We start from the raw sequence: 21044 nt of genomic DNA on the forward strand, positions 1-21044 counted from the left end.
CTTCTTGTGAGTGTTTGCTTCCAAGAACATCCAACACTAACTTCCCAAGTTCCTTCCGTACGACCTGTCCCTGCTCACCTCTCCAGCCTGAGTTCTTGCCAGCGTCACATTAACATTTTAACTTCCAGCCACACCAAGCTTTCTATGTTTTTTTTTCTATTCTTGTGTTCCTTCCATCAACAATATCTAAATGCCAACCGTTAAAAACAAAACAGAAAAAACTAAACTGCAAACTCTCTCCTTACAGGGAGTCACAGACCCTTCTGTGGCTACTGCTGGCCTCTTTCAGATCTCCGTTTTGGGATCACCTCCGACAAACCCCTTTCCTGTGGCTCCAGGCTGGAGGTCAGTCTGCCATCCTTCTATGTGCACATGTGCATATGGATTTAATACTTTCCAACCTAGAGCAAAATTGCACAAACAGTACAAAACATCCCTGTATATCTTGCCAGGGTTCCCCAACTGTGAACATTTCACCACACTGGGCTCCTCATCCTCTCTCACACACTCTCACCTATTACCCCGAATCCTTTCTCAGAAATACCCAAAGGAAGCTACACACCACACCTCGCCGCTCATCGACACTGCAAAACGCCATTCCACAAACAAGAACGTCCTTGCACTCATCAGGACACGGACCTTTCAAGGCAGGTAATCAGTGCTGATGTGATGCCACCGCCCAAGCCACGAGTCTCGTGTACACCTGCCATGGGTCTCGGTGTTGTCTCTGGCAGCAGGCCATCAGGCGGCACGTTACGCTGAGTTGTCATGTCTCTTCCTGCTCTTTGCCTGTTGCTCCAGTCCATGTCTAGTCCCACAAGGTCCTCAACTGTTTGAAGAACAGGCCTTGAACTCTACGGGATGACTCTGACGTTTCTTCATGACCTCGACGCCGTCCTCCTTTCTCGGCAGAACACCGGAGCCACACCACCACAGGGCGCAGGACGCTGACTCATCCCCTGCTGGTGATGCCAGCCTGCATCATCTCATTGTGCTGGTGGCTGACCAGGTCATGATTTTCCCCTTTCTGACGGATGACATTAGTCTCAGAACTATTCTGAGACTGTCAGTCCCATCAATCCTTTATCAAACCACCAGCCATAGCCTCCACTAAGAACGGATAATCACCAAGACAGGTGCCAAGTGGGAGCAGTCCATGTTGATCATTCTTTGTACATCAGAGTCAACATTTCACCACAAGGAAGAGTAGTCCTTATTCATCCACTCATAGGTTGCTGTTTTATCCAGCACACATTCTACTAATATCATCAATAAATCACATAATTAGATTATCCCAGATTTGGCTATACAAAGTCCCTTACATTGTTCTTAAGTCTTTTTGACAGTTACCCATCTTTTTTTTTTTTTTTTTCTTTTTTTGAGGTTTTCGTTACTTCCTGGCATAAAATGTCCTAAGATTCAACCTCATGTTTCCTGGCCTAGCCCTGGAATCAGTGTTTTTCATAGGGGTCCAGACTCCTTTTTTTTTTTTTTTTTTTTAAGATTTATTTATTTATTTATTTGAAAGTCAGAGTTACACAGAGAGAGAAGGAGAAGCAGAGAGAGAGAGAGAGAGAGGTCTTTCATCTGCTGGTTCACTTCCCAAATGACCGCAACAGCTGGAGCTGCACTGATCTGAAGCCAGGAGCTTCCTTTCGGTCTCCCACATGGGTGCAGGGGCCCAAGCACCTGGGCCATCTTCTACTGCTTTCCCAGGCCATGGCAGAGCGCTGGATCGGAAGTGGAGCAGCTGGGACTCAAATCAGCATCCATATAGGATGCCAGCTCTCCAAGCGGCAGCATTACCCACTATGCCACAGTGCCAGCTCCCGGACTCCTTTTGGTAGAAGTTCTTGTTACTCTGGGGCATTGGTTTTAGGACCTCTCAGTAAACACTAAGCTTAAAACTCTATGTTTATGGCTGGCGCCGCGGCTCACTAGGGTAATCCTCCGCCTGCAGCGCCAGCACACCGGGTTCTAGTCCCGGTCGGGGTGCTGGATTCTGTCCCTGTTGCTCCTCTTCCAGGCCAGCTCTCTGTTGTGGCCCGGGAGTGCAGTGGAGAATGGCCCAAGTGCTTGGGCCCTGCACCCTCATGGGAGACCAGGAGAAGCACCTGGCTCCTGGCTTTGGATTAGCGCAGTGCACCGGCTGTAGCGGCCATTGGAGGGTGAACCAACGGCAAAGGAAGACCTTTCTCTCTCTGTGTGTGTCTCTCTCTCCCTGTCCACTCTGCCTGTCAAAAAAAATACTCTATGTATATGTATGTATGCCTGTGCACACACACTCCCACATCCATAACTTTGTACCTACTGTGTGTCTGTGTGGCAGGCTTACACACTCTAACTTTGTATTCTCCAAGAGCAACTCAACTCCTCCAGTTACTCTCAGATACCTTGGGGCTGTTTTTAGTCTTCTTCCTTTCCAGGTTTACAAGTATTTTCTCCAACACTGGGAAACTGGCTTTCATCATCCTCAGTAGATTACTTATTTGTTTGCTTGGTGTAATCCCTCTCCCACCACACTCCTCATTTTGTGCCATCTCCGTGTGGCTCCTCCCTACCCCAGGCTGCCGTAGAACACACGGAAAGTCAGGACTTCTTGTACGTTCTGTTCTGGTAGGGTCTACGCCTCTCTCCCACGGAACTAACATCCTATCATGGCCCGTGTTCTGCTAATGCCACCCAGGCCTGCAGGTTTAGGGATCTATCTGTATCTACAGAATAAAAAGTACCAGGAGAAATAAATCAACAAAATAGGATTTAGATTGAGCCATTTTAGGAATCATTAACAATAAAGTTACAAGGATGGAAGAGATTTCAAAGAATTATTAGAAATATAAGAGACCCAATCCTTTGAAATACTAAAAAAAAAGTGGGGCAGGAATCATGAAACTTGGGGGGAATCAAGACCCGAATTTCTGAACCATGAGGAGAGTTTCCAGGGGAGAACATGGCGGGCACTTCTGCGGGCTGTGCAGGGTGACGAGGAAAACGTGGGCTGGGCAACATTCCTTCAACTGTGAACCTGAAGTTCTTCTTTGAGCCTCAAGAGTTCACAGTTACGCATTCTGGACTTGGCTAGTTTCCAAGTCTCACGGCAGACAATGACATTCTATCACTCATAAGCCCTTAAAATTTCTCATTTTGTGCTTTATCTTTGAATATCGATGAGTCTTTCTTGTTTCTTCACTTAAGAATATGGTGGGGTTGGGGGAGGCTGGTGCTGTGGTGCAGCAGGTTGAGCCACTGTCTGCAGTGCTGGCATTCCATAAGGGTGCAGGTTTGAGTCCTGGTTACTCCACTTCTGATCCAGCTCCCTGCTAAACGTGCCTGGGAAAGCTGCAAAAGACGGATCAAGTACTTGGGCCCCTGCCACCCACGTGGCAGGCTTGGAAGAAGCTCTTGGCTTCAGCTTGGCCCAGCCCTGGCTATTGCAGCCATCTGGGGAGTAAACCAGTAGATGGAAGATCTCTGTAACTCTGCCTTTCAAATAAATAAAATAGTTTTTAAAAATAGCATAACAGGAGAAATCTTGATCGATGTCCAATTGCCTCCCCAAATGAGTGTCTTTATCTGAATTTGCTTCTTTAGTCATCAGTGGCTGCCTTTCAGAATTTGTCAGTTCTCTGTTTTAAAACACTCATGAGTGCTGAGATGCCAGGTGATAGCTTTGACCATCATGAAGCACAGCATTATCACTGCATTCTTCAGTCCTTTAACACCAGGAGGAACCCATAGCTTTACACATCGTGTGGCGGCTGGCATTCTTTCCATATTTTTTTTCTTTTTTGTCAGGCAGAGTGGACAGTGAGAGAGAGAGACAGAGAGAAAGGTCTTCCTTTTGCCGTTGGTTCACCCTCCAATGGCCGCCACGGCCGGCGCACCGCGCTGATCTGATGGCAGGAGCCAGGTGCTATGGCCCATGGGGTGCAGGGCCCAAGCACTTGGGCCATCCTCCACTGCACTCCTGGACCACAGCAGAGAGCTGGCCTGGAAGAGGGGCAACCGGGACAGAATCCGGCGCCCTGACCGGGACTAGAACCCGGTGTGCCGGCGCCGCAAGGTGGAGGATTAGCCTAGTGAGCCACGGCGCCGGCTCTTTCCATATTTTTAACATATTAAGTAGATTCCATTTAGACTTATATACCCTATCAAAATTTTGGCACAATTGTCTTTGTTCTACTAAAGATCTTTACCCTGATGGATAAAATAATATCAACAAGGTGGTTACTTACAACAAACATATCAACATAAGGCACACATGCAAGCCAGGACATGTGGGCCAGGAAGTGCGTTAAACGCTTCACTTTCACTGTGTCACTGTCATAAGCAGTGAAGGAGGTTATTATTGTTTTTGATTAGGGGAAGCCAAGATTTGATAGTTAAGTATCCCATGGTTTTACTACTGTTAAGGTAGCACAGTCAGGGCTTAAAAATCACATCCATATACTCCAAAAGTTCTGCAAGACAAGCCTTAAGTCCTAGGATTTGAAATAAATGAATACAAAACTTTCCTAAGACAGAAGTAATTAAATGCAGGAGCTGCTTGCTTCAGCAAGGAATTATTTAGTCTGCAGAGGATTCCTCATGGCTTCAACTGTAAGCCCCTCTAAGAAATTAAGATTGGGTATATATTTCCTTGAATACCATGATGTAGTCAACTCACAGGGACTAGATGATGAAAGACACTGACTTTCTCAGGGTTTCCAAGATGTAATTCAGTCAAATTCCCTACAAAAGTTTTTTTCTTTTTAAGATATAAAGTAAACTTTAACTTCTACCAAAGATTTCTAAGGGGCTCCTAATTATATTAAATGAAGTAAGATCCTATAATCAAGGGTATCAGGGACCCAACACTGGAGCCACCACTGCTGCTCCTGGGGTCTGTGTTAGCAGGACGCTGCAGTCATGACCCAGAGCTAAGAACTGAACCCAGGAACGTGGACGCGGGTGTCTGAACTGGCAGCTCAAAGCCCACGCTAAAATACATATACATATTTTTACCAGACACATTGAATTTGTGAATTGCCTTCATCCTACAAAAGTAGAAATTAATTGGAAAAATACATATATCCCACGATAAATTCGAAGTCATAAAGAAATAATATGCTTTTAATTCTGTCTCTCTGGATTTTAACTCTTCAAATATAGCAATGTCATCATTGTCATAGTAACCAAATAGCAGCACACGGCAGTGACAGAAAGGGACATGCCAAGGAAGCGTTTATGTTCCCACCATTAACCACTACTTTATATTAAACTTGTACAACTTTCCACTTTGTAAAATTAGAGATTCACCACACCCCTTCTCCTTACAACTCAATTCTAAGATTCTGATTATTTCTTCAGTATAGAACATATTTTTCTCCCTGCTGCAGAAGTCATTCTATGCTTTTACTAATATCACGAAATAAAAAGCAAACCCTACATGAAAAAAAAATCACAAAGGTCGAAAACGATAGGTAAAGGCTTGGCTAACTCCCATCTTCCCTGAGAAGAAGGAGGGGCGAGCAAGGGAGAGCGAGTGTGTGGCTCCCACGGGACACGCTAGGTGTATTTTCAGTATATGAGTGAATGTTCCAGCCTGTTTTTTCTGCTTAGAAGTTTGCCAACATTTCCCCTGTCTGAGAAGGGATGAAAAGTCTTTCTGAGATTGCCTTCCCCTGAGTATTCATCACACTTCCCTGCTCACCATTGTAGTAACCGTGCACTCAGTAATAAGAAAGATAGTCCCACACACTGAGTTACCAGAAGAATAAAATCTTTTTATTTATTTATCTATACTTACAATTAGCAATACCTTTTTCTGATCACAAATGGGATACCTGCCAATGCACACGTTAAAATACTGAAATTTTGGAGTTGGTGTTAAGCCGCTGCTTGGGTCACCCGCATTTGATACTGGAGTACTTGTTCAAGTCCCAGCTACTCCATGCTTCGACCTGGCTTCCTGTGCCTGGGAAAGCAGTGGATGATGGCCCGCGTACTAGGGTCACTGCCATACATGTGGGAGACTGGGGTGGAGTTCTGGGCTCCTGGTTCCTGCCTGGCCCAGTCATGGCTGTTGTGGGTATTTGAGGCATGAGCCAGCAGAAGGAAGACTTCTGTCACTCTGCCCTTCAAATAAATGAATAAATAAATCTTTTAAAGAAACTGAAATCAGAAAACAGCAAAATCACTCAGAATTCTACCCCTCACAATCCAGTCTTTTTGATAAGTCTGAGTTTGTGTATAGCAAGAAGGGACGGATGAATGGGGGAAATTTTCTGAGTCTTAATTCACATGGGCAGAGGTGACATAACAAATGGATTTTGTGCTCTCTTTTTTAGATTTGATAACATAAATATTTTATCATATCAATAAACTTAGTTCTATAGCATGCTATTTAGTGTATGCATACTGTGTCATTTGGATATTGCATATTGTATTTATTCACTGATCTATTATGGGACAGATACCTTTGGGAGTTGCAGCAGAAGGGTCAGATATAGCACATTTTTAGAATACCAAATTCAGCTTTAGAGTATAATATGGAGCACAGCATTAACTATGCATCATTTCCATTCATGTATCTGTGGACAGTGTTTCAAGAAGGGGGAGAATTAGAGTATCATTTCTCACAATTCTGTAGGATCAACATAGCCATACTTGAGTAACTGATACCACTCATCTCATGAACAGAGTCTGTATTTCTATTTTGTTTTTTAAAGATGTATGTATTCATTTGAAAGGCAGAGTTACAGAGAGGCCAGGGGCATGGAGGGGGGCAGCCTTCCATCAGCTGGCTCACTCCCCAGATGGCTGCACCAGGCCCATGATGGCCAAAGCTGGGCCAATCCGAAGCCAGGAGCCAGGAGCTTCTTCTATGTCCCCCATGTGGGTGCAGGGACCCAAGGACTCGGGCCATCTTCCACTGCTTTCCCAGGTCATAGTTGAGAGCTGGATCAGAAGTGGAACAGCCGGGACTAGAACTGGCACCCACATGGGATGCCGGCACTGCAGGTGCTGGCTTTACCTGCTAGGCCACAGCACGGGCCCCAGTTTCTTTATTTCTGGTTGCTTTGATGTCTTCCACACAGTGTTGAATGAGCATGTGGGTTGTTCTGAGAGAGATCTTATCCATGAGAATAGATCCCTGCTCTCCTCCAGGTCAGAAGAAGGACCTCTGGGAGCTGCAGCAGAGCCAGTGCAGGTGCGTCCAGTGAACACATTTTGTGGAATCAATCTCTGCGTTCCACACAGTTCCTCACACACAGTCATGCCTTGCTGCGGTGTATGTCTTTGTAATCTGAGTAGCCTTTTACCATTTTAGATACCATTACTCTTTCTTGGATTCTTCCATTATAGCGATACTACACCAGCTTCCAAACACCCAGTCACATAAACGTACAAACAGCTTAAATCTTTACGTACTCAGTCTAGAACTGTAACACTCCTGTCAAGAGAACTGAAGTATCTGGTATAATGATCAATAATCGGAAGTTGTGAAGAGCCTGTTTTTTCAAGGGGTGTCTTTTACAGACTGAGAGGGTCAGGATTTCATTTTCTATTTTCTTACCTAAAAACCATTAATAAAACATTTCATTAGTGTGTGATCACTTTAAGCAAAAAATATTTTTATGGGCACCAGTTGGAGTCCTACTTGTTCTACTTCCAATCCAGCTCTCTGCTATGGCCTGAAAAAGCAGTGGAAGATGGCCCAGCCCAAGTGCTTGGGCCCCTGCACCCACGTGGAGGACCAGGAAGAAGCTCCTGGCTCCTGGATTTGGACTGGCCCAGCTCTGGCCATTGTGGCCATGTGAGGAGCGAACCAGCAGATGGGAGATCTCTCTCTCTGTCAGTAACTCTGCCTCTCAAATAAATAAATAAATCTTTAAAAATCATCTTAACAATTGTGCCTTTATATGAGCACACATCAATGTGATTAATCACCACAAAGTTTTGCCAATTCTACTTGAATGACTACATGACCAAACTGAAGAACTAAAGAAGTTTATACTGGACAAGGTAAAGCCCAAGTTGGTTAAACAGTTCCTGAATCCATAATACCTACAAGGTAAACTCAATTCTCTTAAAAAAAAACTAGTATACATGTAAATTATGATGTGTGAGTAATTCATGTTTCAATGAGTGAAGTCTGAGGGGAGGCACGGACACAAAGAGCCACTCGTGCAAGGTGCAAGAAGACAATTGTTCTGCAAATACATTTTGCTAAACACTAGAAACTTCTTGAGGAAAGACAACCTATATAATAACTCTTAATCTTTAATCTTGTGACCATCTCTTTAACATCCAAAGACATTGCATACTTTTTCTTGACAAATTTCAGCAATCTAGATTCATAACTTCACATCACACCAGTGACTTCTTCCTAGAAGTATGCCTTATGTTTCATTAGTCTCTCATAGTAACATGAAACCAAGCATAGTACCTTACACACAGCAGGCCTTTTAACAATGTCAAGTGGACACAATTCCAATAACTGCATCACATTCTTGTAATTGAAGTGGAAGAAACAGAATGAAAAAATTCCAATAAAACAGGAATTCTACATTTCCCTAATCTAGATTTCCAGGACCCTCCTATACCTGCTTATGTAATGTATAAAGCTACGGATGGGACATTGGAAACACCCTGAAGACCCCAAGATGCAATTTTTCTCCTTTAGAAAGAGGTTTATCATAATACTTAACAAGCAGATCTGAGTGTCAATACATACGGTTAACCCAAAAAGAAGGTAAAACTCCCACGTGTCGGAGCATTGAGCAGAGGTGTAATTCTCATTCCTATTTCACGCCACGTTTCTCTGGCCCAGTGGACTGAAGGCAGAGTCTGGAAAACTCTGCTGTCAGGACAAAGAGCAGGCATGCTTCCTGCTTTCACCCCCTGGTGGCCAATGTGGGTGCTACACTTCCTGCTGTGCTCCAGGAGCAAAGAAGCCCAACAAACCGGTATATTCCAAAGACACTGCACGATTTCACTTAGACTTAGGAGAGGAGAAGCGGAGTTCTGCTGCTATTTAGTGAACCAACAGCAGTTTGGTAGTTAAGGATGTAGATACGGAAAGAGAGTGAGAATGAAAAGGAGACCTCAGTGTGATGACAGGGTTTGTTTCTATCTAGGACAATGCTGAGGTGCCTGACTCACAATACCAGAGAAAGTGACAGTTATTTTAACATAAATAATTCATACTGGCAAGCATCCAGTTTCACTCTGTAAAACATACTGCCTACATCCTGAAACTAAACTATAAATTGTAAGCAAAAATTATGTTTTATTATCTTAGCAAATGAATATTATCATATTAAAAAACTACATGAGAACAAAACATAAGATATCAGAGCTCTTGTGGATTAAAAAATTTGTAAGATTTACTGTTAAATAATTATTTACTAGCAGAAGTAGCTAATTATTTGTCTGATATAACACTTATAATTGGGTAAAATTCATATGAATGTTAGAACTGTGATATTGAGAATACATTTTATGACAGTAAAATCAAATCATGTTCCTAGAAAATTTTAGTGCCATCCTTTGAATGAGAAGATAATCAGCATTTACAAAAATTACATATGAATTTTTAAAATTAGGATTAAAGTATAAGGTAGATGCCAAGGGCTGGCAAACTGTCTCTGCAAAGATACATAGAGTAAATATTTTAGGATTTTTCTGTGAAGCTAAAGATTGTAAATATTTTAGGATCTCAAGCTACATATGGCCTGTGTCCCAAACACGCAAATCTGTATTGTGATGTAAAAAATCCCACAGGCACTAACTACATCAGAACTATGTTCCAATAAAACTTTATATACAAAAGCAGCTAGACTACGGGCTGCAGCTTGCCAACTCTTGAAGTAGATGGTATATTAGTAGAACCAGCATTACATGGGAAAGAGAAAGGATAGCTTCACAGTTCTCAGGATGAGGAAATCTCTGGACATTTTGCAGATCTTTACTGATTCTTAAATGCAAATCTTACCTGATTAGGGATCCTCAATGGGGGCCTTGGACCTCCAGGGTACCGAGGTGACATGAATGGCTATCAAACAAACACAAAAAAGCACAGCGTGAAATACAGATCTGCAAAGGAGCTACTTTTAAAAAGCTTTAGGATCCTACAAAACATAAATCAATTTACTTTAAATGTCTTCTTTTAGGATAACAAACACTTTTTAAGAACAATTAACTTATTTTTATCTTGCAAGATATCTGGAAAATTTTCCAAAGAAAATGTAAAAACATCAAAACTGATTAAAGTAACTGAAGCAAAATTTTTTAAAAATATGAATGATCAAGACAATGGTACTTCATTGGCAAAAAATAAGATGAAGAAACAAGCAGTAGAATCTCAGTGGAAACCTCAGGAGGGGCTTTCTGGCTGCATTATTAGACATATTAGGTCTCAATGTATACTTCTGACTGGATCTAATAATTTTTTTAAAGTTTCACTTTTTCTTTTGTGGCTCTGTTCAAAATGGCAAAGAAATTCCTTTTCTAAGCGTCATTTGTAGCCAAAAAAATCTTTGGCTCTCTCTCATCATGGGTTTGTTTTAAATCAAGATCGACTAAGTTTTCAAGATGAAATTTCTCTTCCCACTTTGACCCTACTAGATTATGAAGTGCGTATCTTAAACAAAAGAAAATAAGTCTTTTATCAGAAGAGTTAATTAACGTCGGTACAAGAGTCAGGAGCTGCAAAAGCATGCTGAATCTTTTAGGCCACAAACGGAAAACAATCCTAAAAGCACCATCACTCAATGCTGGATGGAAGAAGAATATTTCTGCTCATTCAGCCTCAGGCACCACATTTTTGAATGTATATTAAATTATTTGAAATTCCATTTTCAGTATTTTTTATGAAAAATGGAACACTATAATTTTGCTTAATTAGCTCTCCATTTATAACTATCTAAATGTAAGATTCCCTATTTGTAATATAAATAAATATCAAGTATAAAGAGTTGAATATGATTTAGATTAATATAAATTAAGAATCAATACATACAAAATAGAGAGTAGAGCAAATCAAATTCATAGCACTTTACAGAATTAAATCCTACATTAATAATGTTCATTCTATAAACATTTATAGAAATTAGGCCCACATTTCATGACTATGTGTTTTCCAGGGCTTTTTAAAAGGCATACTCTGAAAACCAAAATTCTAACAAATTTATGCAATACAGATTTTTTTTAAGAGTACCACCATCAAGAGGAGCTCTATAATAAGCAAGGAATCTGGTTTTTGCTTACTGTGTTCTTGCAGGCTAGGAGTTTGTTTTATAAGGGCAGAAGCAGTGAGTCATTCAGGTAGTATTTCTCATCCATATGACAAAATTTAAGCAGATTTTCTAATTTTAACAAAGTCGATTTAAAAAATATTTGGTTTTCCTATTTGATCAAAGCTGTCTCTTTTTCATCACTTCTAAAACTTAATTACTTAAGAAAGTAATTCTATATTGCCAATTAGCAACCACTTCAAACATCAACGCTCCTTCTCTTGTCTTCACTTTCCTTTCTAGATCTAATGTCACCTAAGGAACAGTCTTACATCCTGTGTTCAACTGGAAAGCGAAGTAACTAAGTACTGTGTCATTGGTCTTGCAAGGATTGCTTTTCTTTTCCTAAGAGTTATCTATTTATTTATTTTAAACACAGAGAGAGGGAGACAGAGACCTTCCATCCACTAGTTCACTCCCCAAACAGCTGCAACGGCCTGGGCTAGGCCAGGCTGAAGCCAGGAGCCAGGAGCCTTATCCAGGTCTCCTATTCGGTTGCAAGGGCCCAAGCACTTGGGACACCTGCTGCTGCTTTCCCAGGTGCAGTAGCAGGGAGCTGGATTAGAAGCGGAGCAGCCAGATCTGGAACCAGTGTCCATATGGGATGCCAGCATCGCAGGCAGAGGTTCAACCTGATGCACCATGCCACCAGCCCTGGTGGCTTTTCTTTTACAGGTTGATGTCTTGGGCCAAATTCTCTACTGCAAAGTGTAACACCAAACTGTTTTTTTTTTTTTTTCCAGCAAAGGTAATTAAAATTCCTCTCTATGAAAACATCACATTAAAATGGAATACAAGGTGGAAGTTACATAAAAATATGATTAAATATCCAATGTTGAGACAAATGTTGAGAAGTGCCTTATTTGAAAGAGCATTTGAGAACTGCATGTTCACCTGGTTGTAAAATATGCTATGTGTTAACCTAACAGAACACTTCATCAGAGAATTTCTGAAGCTGACTCCATGGATGGGACTGTCTGTGCCCTCCTACCTGGCAGTGAGACCCCATCTGTGAGGGACTGTGTAGTGTGGCAGCCAGGAGCCTGTAGGCTCCTTTAATAAGCTGGCAGAGACCCATTCTGCCTGTTTCTTAGCCAGTTTGTCTCCTCTTAAATATCTTCCTCTAAGTTCAAATCCATGTGCTTTAAAAAAAAACATGAGAACCACTTACAAACTCTGTATTTACACAGTGAAACTATAAAATGACAGATCTAGCTAATTTACATAAAGACCTACTACTTCAACCTAAAATCTATTCCGTTGGTTAAAATATTTTTTAATCTGAAGAGTTAGGGGTGTTTTAAGCTCTTGATAGTCGTATTGATCCTTACTTTAATCTAAATAACCACTTAACCCAACTGCACAAAGAATCAGCCTGTGTAGACGGAGCACCTGAAGCCAAACACCAGCATGGCAGTGAGTGAGAACACTGCACTAATTCCTGTGTTGCCTTTCTCCTGATGATATGAACTTTATCAACACACACGTGAGTCCTTCCTGTATTAATAATCTGGGAGAAATAGGTTTTTCAAGAGTCCTTGGTTCTGAAAGTATGTTTATTCTTTGTATTTGGAGTAATACTTTTTTTTTAAAATAAATCATCAAATATTTGCCTGATGATATGATGGGGAAGCAGTATTTAAGTGGGAAAAAGCCTTCCCCTTGAAAATGTTATTTTTAATATGTGTTGGAAAAACAGCTGAGTGGAGTCCAGGGTCTGGCGTTTGTGCCCCCATGTATTGGGTAGGTGGTTGGGGACACTCAGGGAACACAGCAGGTGAAGACCACTGTCCCTTGTTTGGACGTTTTCAAGGTTTGTAGTTTTGTCATTAACAGGAGAAACAATTTTCTTCAAAAATTGGTTTCTACATCGTCCACTAATCTGGAACAAACAGAACGCTCTGCGGCCAAATGGCAGACAAGTATCAATGAAAACCAAAAGAAAATATTTCAGTCTGGCGTGTTCCCTCCAGAAGGCATCCACACCATCCCTCCTGGGTGGAACAGGTAGTGCTGTGCGTGACTGAAAGTCAAGGAATGCTTTCAAAAGGTTTCCAAGTTAGTCAAAACTCATGGAATAAAGTCCTTTATGAGATAAACCGGAGCACAGTCGGGACTCTGACATATGGAAACTACACATCTACGTATACAGTCCTCTATGTTTCAGTTCTCTGCCTGTGAGATGGATTGAATGCTTATGCCCCCACGAAATTCATATATGGAATCCCTAGTGATCCCCGATGTGATGATACGTGGAAGGAAGTGATTAGGTCAAGAGGGTGGAGCCCTCATGGATGGGACTGGTGTCTACACAAAGAGGCACAAGGAGAGAGATCAAGCATAAGGCCCTCTACAAACCACCAGGGTCCCCTTCCAGGAATTAAACCTGCTGGACTTGAACTCGGACCTCCAGTCTGCAGAACCCTGAGGAGCAAGTGGCCGTGGCTGGGGCCACCAGCCTCTGGCATCATGATTACAGCGGCCAAGAATGAACGGGGTTGCCCAAGGCAGGGAAAAACACAAACCCAAGGAATGACTGGGGTTACCCATGGCAGAGAAAAACACAAACCCAAGGAAAGGAACTCAGTAAATATTTGATGACAAAATGAAAGAAAAGAACACTCTGATAGAAACGCAAACCAAGTGTCCAGCTCTTAATAGTCTTAAGAGACAAAAATCACACCACTTAGAATCATAATTTATTTCCGAATGAATGCCATGAAATTTTAAAAGGTTATTATTTCCCATTATATCAAGAATTATTCATGGAACTTTAAACTTCTGCTTTATAAAAAGGAGAGCCTTTTCTTTATTCCTTGCTGCTTCTGCTGGTGGGAAGTCAGCTTCCCTCTTCTCGTGTTTGATCTTTCATGAGCCCCAGTGTTTTATCTCAATTCCCTAAGAATCAGACGTAACCAGCTCTTTCTGGGATTACTCAGCCCAATGCTTCCCGTCTCAGAAGGTCCCAGACCCCTCAACGGAATCGTTTTATAAATAATTTATGAGTACCGAAATTTGAGGTGATATGAACCATTTTAAGCCTTAACTTCGCTTACGATATATAGTAACACTTCACATCTTCAATGACATCATTCAAACACTGCTAAATTTGTTAATGTTTTCTAACATCAGTAATTTCTTTAAAAATGCGACTATGATTCATCAACCAAAATATCTTCTCTTCCTTCAAGTCACTCCATAGTCTCTCTGCCAAGTACATGTGTTACAACCCTAAGGGGGGTTTAACTGTCTCTTTCTCTTTAAGAATCCTTGCAGACTCCCCTCCCTGTTTCATTAGCACTCCGTGCATACCACTATCCCCAAGGACTTCGAGCACTGCAGGGCAGTGCATGCTGGGACGTGAAGGCAGCCCACCAGGAGGGAAGCACACAAAACTGTGTCAAAGCGAGCAGTCACCTTCGGGCCAACGCAATCCATCTACGAAATAAAGCTGGCATTTCTCAAATCTCCTCTACCAATGTATAAGTCATCTCATACTTCACTCAAACATCTGAATTTTTGTTTAGAAACTATGTAAATATTAGTTTAAAATCATTAAGAAGTAAAAAAAAAAAAAAACCACTTTCTTTAAAATGCCAATCACTTAACACTTTCTGTATTCTATACTTCATGTCCTAGGTACAATTTAGAACAAATCCGGAATGTACAGAAGTATGCTAACTTCTTCAGAATAGAAAAATGTAACACAACAGCTTACACTTTAGTTATTATCTATGTTTGCTTTCATTTTTGAAAGGCACAGTTACAGAGCGAGGAAGACACACACACACACACACACACACACAGCCTCTTGCACGGTATCTCACCTGATCTACCTAGTATTCCTGTTACAAGTTAGCAGCATCTTCCACTACTGTGACATACAAACTGCACGACTGGTAAGACGTATCTGGTTGTCTGGTAGGGAAAATCCTGCTCGTCAGACCGGGCATGTAAGAGCTCCCAGAGAGGCCGACAGGCCTACACGAAGACGTGGAGTCTGGATTCCAACAACCCCTAGAGCAGTGAGCCAAGGACGTAGGACGCGGACCACTGGTGAAGCCGTCTGTGCGCTCCTAACTGCGCTCGGGCTCTTCTCACTACTGCGGCAGCATCGGGGCTGAAAAGAAGGATCCCGAGGCGAGGCAGCTCTGCCGAGCAGGCGAGCCTAGCAGCACGGGGGTCCGTGCCTTCTCTGTGACGTGCCCAGCGGCTCAGCTCCTGGCTGTGTGGCTCACACGGGATCCACAGGCCTCACACGTGGGTTTAGCATCCTCTGTCCATCGAGAGCACCACGCATTCTGCTTTCCTCATGTTGAGTGCCTTTGGGGTGTCGTGTGTTAAGCTGTCCCCTGTGCCACTGCATTCACTGGTTCAAGTCCCAGCTGCACTGCTTCCACTCCAGCTCCCTGCTGATGTGCCTGGAAAGACAGCAGAGGATGGCCCAGGGGCATGGGCCCCTGCCACATGACTCGGATGGGGTTCCAACATCCTGGCTTTGGCCTGACCCAGCCCAGCTCCAGCTGTTGCAGATGTTTTGGGAGTGAGCCTGCAGATGGAAGATCTCTCTGTGCCTTTCCATTTCTCTGTCACTCTGCCTTTCAAATAAATAGAACTTTACAAAAAACGAGGGTCTTCAAAAAGCTCATGGAAAATACATATTATGAGAAAATGATCCAAGGATTTCAATTTTTTTTTGCAACAAGATAAACTTACTTTTTAATTCCATTTTTCTATGAACTTTTTGAAGTACCTTCATATCACGTCTTCTTTACCACATAACCATCTTTAGATTTAAAAAAAAATCTGTAAGAAAATGGTTATCTGACAAAGAATGGATTGTTTCCCTAAATGTTTAGGCAAAGCCACAACATACAAAGTGAAATACAACCTGCAACTAAGCAGGTTACTGTGGAAGTATAGTCTCTACACACAGATCAGAGATCCGTATTTTCTGTTTCTGTGCAGACACGGCTCCAGCCACAGATTCACTCTTCCCTGGGCGATTTTCAGTGTATTCTTGTAAGCGGAAACAGGGAACAAGACACATTTCTATGATGTAAAAATTATTTGAGGATCTAAAATATAATTTTACAAAAAATAAATATGACATGATCTAATTATTTATTTATATCCCTGGAAAGGTAAAATAAATATACAATCACTGTAAGAATTAACCAAAAGCATAAATATTCTTTATTATTATTATTATTTATTTGAAAAACAGAGTTACAGGGAGGGAGAGGTTAAGATAGAGAGAGGTGTCTTCCATCCGCTGGTTCACTCCTCAGATGGCTGCAACGGCCAGAGCTGTGCTGATCCGAACCCAGAAGCCAGAAGCTTCTTCCAGGTCTCCCACGTGGGTACAGGGTCCCAAGGACTGGGGCCATCTTCTACTGCCTTCCCAGGCCATAGCAGAGAGCTGGATGGGAAGAGGAGCAGCCGGGACTAGAACCGGCGCCCATATGGGATGCCGGTGCTTCAGGCCAGGGCGTTAACCCACTGTGCCACAGCATCGGCTCCGTAAACATTCTTTCAAAAATTAAATATATTTCTTTATTCGTTATGTGTCTTTTTTCTGCTAATCTAATTCTTGTTACATAACTTTTATATTTTGCTATTCTATATTTTACTTAAAAGCATATGCTTTTTAAGTTAAATGTGTTCACTTTCTTGATATCATGTACTCTCAATACTATTCAGATTATTTTGAAAAACTGTACAGAATACTGTGACTTTATTTCATTTCAGCCATCTTTCAAGTGAGAAGAATATTCACGTATTTTTATGTGTATGAATCCATCAGGTTAACACGTTTTCGGTAGGCGAGGCAGTGATGCGTAATTGGCACATCAGGTGAGTCTCGTCAGAGCTACCGCACAGCACAGACAAGTCCTGGGTTCAGCCGCTTTTCCGTTGCTCCTGGACATCGCCAGCAGACATGGCTGACAGCCCAGTGAGTAAAACACTCTTGATGAACACTTTAATTCCAACTAGTACTGAACGAACTCAGCTCACAACATGCCAGGCCTGTGCTGGCGTATTCTGCTGAGCAGTTAAGGACGAGTTTATCTCCTGGATGTCTTAGCTACCCCATCTGTATTAGCACCCAACTGCAGTAACTGACACAGACGAAGTGGGAAGCGTGAACAGACCCAGCTTCTCGGTGCTGCTCTTGCAAGATGAACCCAGGGCTCCGGCTGCTTCTCCTGACGTGCACCGAGTCTGAGCGTCCACACTGGTCCCTGACACGCAGGCCTCCGTGGGCGGGGGAGGCTGCTCCTCAGCTGTCACTGGACCTCGGCACGAATGGGCCTATGTCTAAGACACCCTAGATTATTATTTCTTATTTAAACGCTGAAGTTGGTTATGGAATGTTATTCAAACTATGCACCCTACTAAACTATAAAAGTTTGAATAACATTCTATAAGCAACTGTAACGACTTAAGCGGATGGAGTAAACTAGGAGACAGGCCCTCTCTTTGCCTATCTTTCTGTTTCTTGAATAACAAAGAACCGTTGGATGGTGCAGCAGGTTAAGCTCCTCCTTGGGACACCACACATCTTTTTTTTTTTTTTTTTTTTTTTTTTGACAGGCAGAGTGGACAGTGAGACAGTGAGAGAGAGAGAGAGAGAAACGTCTTCCTTTGCTGTTGGTTCACCCTCCAGTGGCCGCCGGGGCCAGCATGCTACTGCCGGAGCACTGCACTGATCTGAAGCCAAAAGCCAGGTACTTATCCTGGTCTCCCATGCGGGTGCGCCGACCGGGACTAGAACCCGGTGTGCCGGCGCCGCAGGTGAAGGATTAGCCTATTGAGCCACAGTGCCGGCCTAGGGATACCACACATCTTACACTCGAATGCCGAGGTCTGAATTCCGCCTTTGCCTCAGATCTAGCTCCCCGATAAAGTGTGTGGGAGGCAGCGGAAGATGAACCAAGTACTTGGGTCCCTGAGATCCACGTGGGAGACCTGAACTGAGTTCTCATCTCCTGGCTTTGGCCTGGCCCAGCCCTGGCTGTTGTGGCCATTTGGGGAGTGGACCAGCAGACAGAAGATCTCTAGCCTTCCCTCTCTCTCTGTCATTCTGGCTTTCAATTACATAAATAAGTAAATCTCTTTCTAAAAAGCAAGTTTGAGTATGAAAATAAATATGTGAGATTTGTAATGTGCTTTAGGTTTTCAGGTTGACTCAAAAAGAAAGTGAAACAGGCCGGCGCCGTGGCTCACTAGGCTAATCCTCCGCCTTGTGGCGCCGGCACACTGGGTTCTAGTCCCGGTCAGGGCGCCGGATTCTGTCCCGGTTGCCCCTTTTCCAGGCCAGCTCTCTGCTGTGGCCCAGGAGTGCAGTGGAGGATGGCCCAGGTGCTTGGGCCCTGCACCCCATGGGAGACCAGGAGAAGCACCTGGCTCCTGCCATCAGATCGGCGCGGTGCACTGGCCGCAGCCGCGGCTCACTAGGCTAATCCTCCACCTTGCGGTGCCGGCATACCGGGTTCTAGTCTTGGTCGGGGCACCGGATTCTGTCCCGGTTGCCCCTCTTCCAGGCCAGCTCTCTGCTGTGGCCAGGGAGTGCAGTGGAGGATTGCCCAAGTGCTTGGGTCCTGCACCCCATGGGAGACCAGGATAAGCACCTGGCTCCTGCCATCGGATCAGCGCGGTGCGCCGGCCATGGCGGCCATTGGAGGGTGAACCAACGGCAAAGGAAGACCTTTCTCTCTGTCTCTCTCTCTCACTGTCCACTCTGCCTGTCAAAAGAAAAAGAAAAAAAAAAAAAAGAAAGTGAAACAGTGACTTTACAAACGACCTTAGCTTATTAAAGGAAGCAGATGCATCGCTCTCTTCTCCTTTTCCTGATCTGATGCCCATACTCCCAGGCAGACTTGTTCGAGCTGGGAGTGCCGCAGACAGGTCCTTCAATTCACTTCATCGCACCGATGCAAATAAACGCACTCTGTCCTTGCCCTTGCGAGCCCCTGATGTGCGGGGTGCTTTCTGCCGACTCGGCAGTCTTCCTTTCAAACCCCCCCCCCCCCCCCTCTGGCCCCTGGGCTTGGTCTCGCGGCATAACTGCCTGGCTGTGTAGGACTCCATTTTCCTCAGGAATGAAATGAACTTGTGTTCGGGGGAATGTTACCTATAAAAGTGAAATCCACACTGGCAGTTGCTCAACTCACTACTGCACCATGCGAGGCGGTCTCTCTGCAGTACAGATAATACGGAAACTACCATCATGCCGGAAGTCTGTTCTGAAACCGAAGCTTACTAATTTCAACAATGCCTCCAGTGTACATAAGTGAGAACTCAAACAGCACACAAGTTATTTCTCCCTACTTAAAATACGCATTTGGAAACACGTATCTTAAGCAGATACACGCACACAGTATTTGCTAAGAAAGATTCAAATGGGAAGATATTTATCGACGCTGAAGGTATTTGTAAAGTCAGAGACCATTTATGAAACATAAAAATGACAGCAGGCAGCCGTGTCACCGGGCAGGCGCTGTGACGCAGGAGGAGCCTCTCGCATGCTCCAGAGGGTGCTGACCGCGCGGAGAGTGGGTGTCACCTGGCCGCAGCCCTTCGCGGGCACGAGCAGCTGGGGGCCAGCACTCCCCGCCTCACTGCTCTGAGGTCCCAGCCCTGCTTTTGCTTGTGGCTGCTGCTTCCTCTCTCTCTCATTCAGAGCAAACCCCCTTGAAAGAGCTGGCCACACTCACTGTGTCCCAATCCCCTCTTCCCCAGCTTATCCTGGGTGCCACTTAGAAGGCACTCACCGGCACGTAGCAGGGGCTCACCTGCAGAGTGGGCGCTGACCTGCACAGAGTGGGCGCTCATCTGCACAGAGTGGGCGCTGACCTGCACAGAGTGGGCGCTGACCTGCACATAGGAGGCGCTCATCTGCACAGAGTGGGCGCTGACCTGCACAGAGTGGGCGCTGACCTGCACATAGGAGGCGCTCACCTGCACAGAGTGGGCGCTCACCTGCACAGAGTGGGCGCTGACCTGCACAGAGTGGGCGCTGACCTGCACATAGGAGGCGCTCACCTGCACAGAGTGGGCGCTCACCTGCACAGAGTGGGCGCTGACCTGCACAGAGTGGGCGCTCATCTGCACAGAGTGGGCGCTGACCTGCACAGAGTGGGCGCTCACCTGCACAGAGTGGGCGCTCACCTGCACATAGGAGGTGCTCACCTGCACAGAGTGGGCGCTGACCTGCACATAGGAGGCGCTGACCTGCACACAGTAGGCGCTGACCTGCACATAGGAGGCGTTCACCTGCACATAGGAGGCGCTCATCTGCACAGAGTGGGCGCTGACCTGCACACAGTAGGCGCTGACTTGCACACAGGGCGCTCACCTGCAGTAGGAGGCGCTGACTTGCACACACGGCTCACTTGCACACCTGCACAGCACAGGCCGCTGCCTGTCCCCACCCTGTGAGTAGATCCGCAGATCCCCCCTCTCCCTGGGGGCTTCTGGCTTGGCTTTCCTCTGGTCTCCTCCTTGCCGGTTCTCGTCATCTCCCGAGTTGCCCATGTTACACAGCCCTGGGATCTGGAGCCGATGTCCACTCTCTGGGTGCTGCCATCCTGGCTCATCCACAGGCCGCATCTTCAGCCCAAGCCTCGGCCACACAAGTTCATGCGCCCTATTCAACCATTGCAGCCCTCCACTAGCCACGACGTTCGTCCCTCGCACTCCCATACCAGGGACGGCCGCCCCGCTCTTGCAGCAGGTTTGTCCAGCTGTGCGCCCGAGCTG

General features: G+C 44.5%; 1 protein-coding gene across 16 annotated transcripts in view; it reads right to left on the minus strand.

Moving 5' to 3' along the window:
* The window catches only part of SSBP2 (single stranded DNA binding protein 2), a 309460-nt gene that overhangs the window by 48925 nt on the left and 239491 nt on the right, over positions 1 to 21044 (minus strand). For all 16 annotated transcript variants that reach the window (XR_016220369.1, XR_016220368.1, XM_070056354.2 and 13 more), the window contains one exon: positions 9980 to 10039. Coding sequence is in view for 14 of the 16 variants with exons in the window: in XM_070056354.2 (XP_069912455.1) it covers positions 9980 to 10039 (60 nt within the window). In the remaining 2 variants the exon portion in view is untranslated. The remainder of the gene's footprint in view (positions 1 to 9979; positions 10040 to 21044) is intronic.

This window comes from Oryctolagus cuniculus, chromosome 14 (genome assembly GCF_051225735.1).
Source record: "Oryctolagus cuniculus isolate XC-2025 breed Fujian yellow rabbit chromosome 14, ASM5122573v1, whole genome shotgun sequence".
Taxonomy (NCBI): Eukaryota; Metazoa; Chordata; class Mammalia; order Lagomorpha; family Leporidae; genus Oryctolagus; species Oryctolagus cuniculus.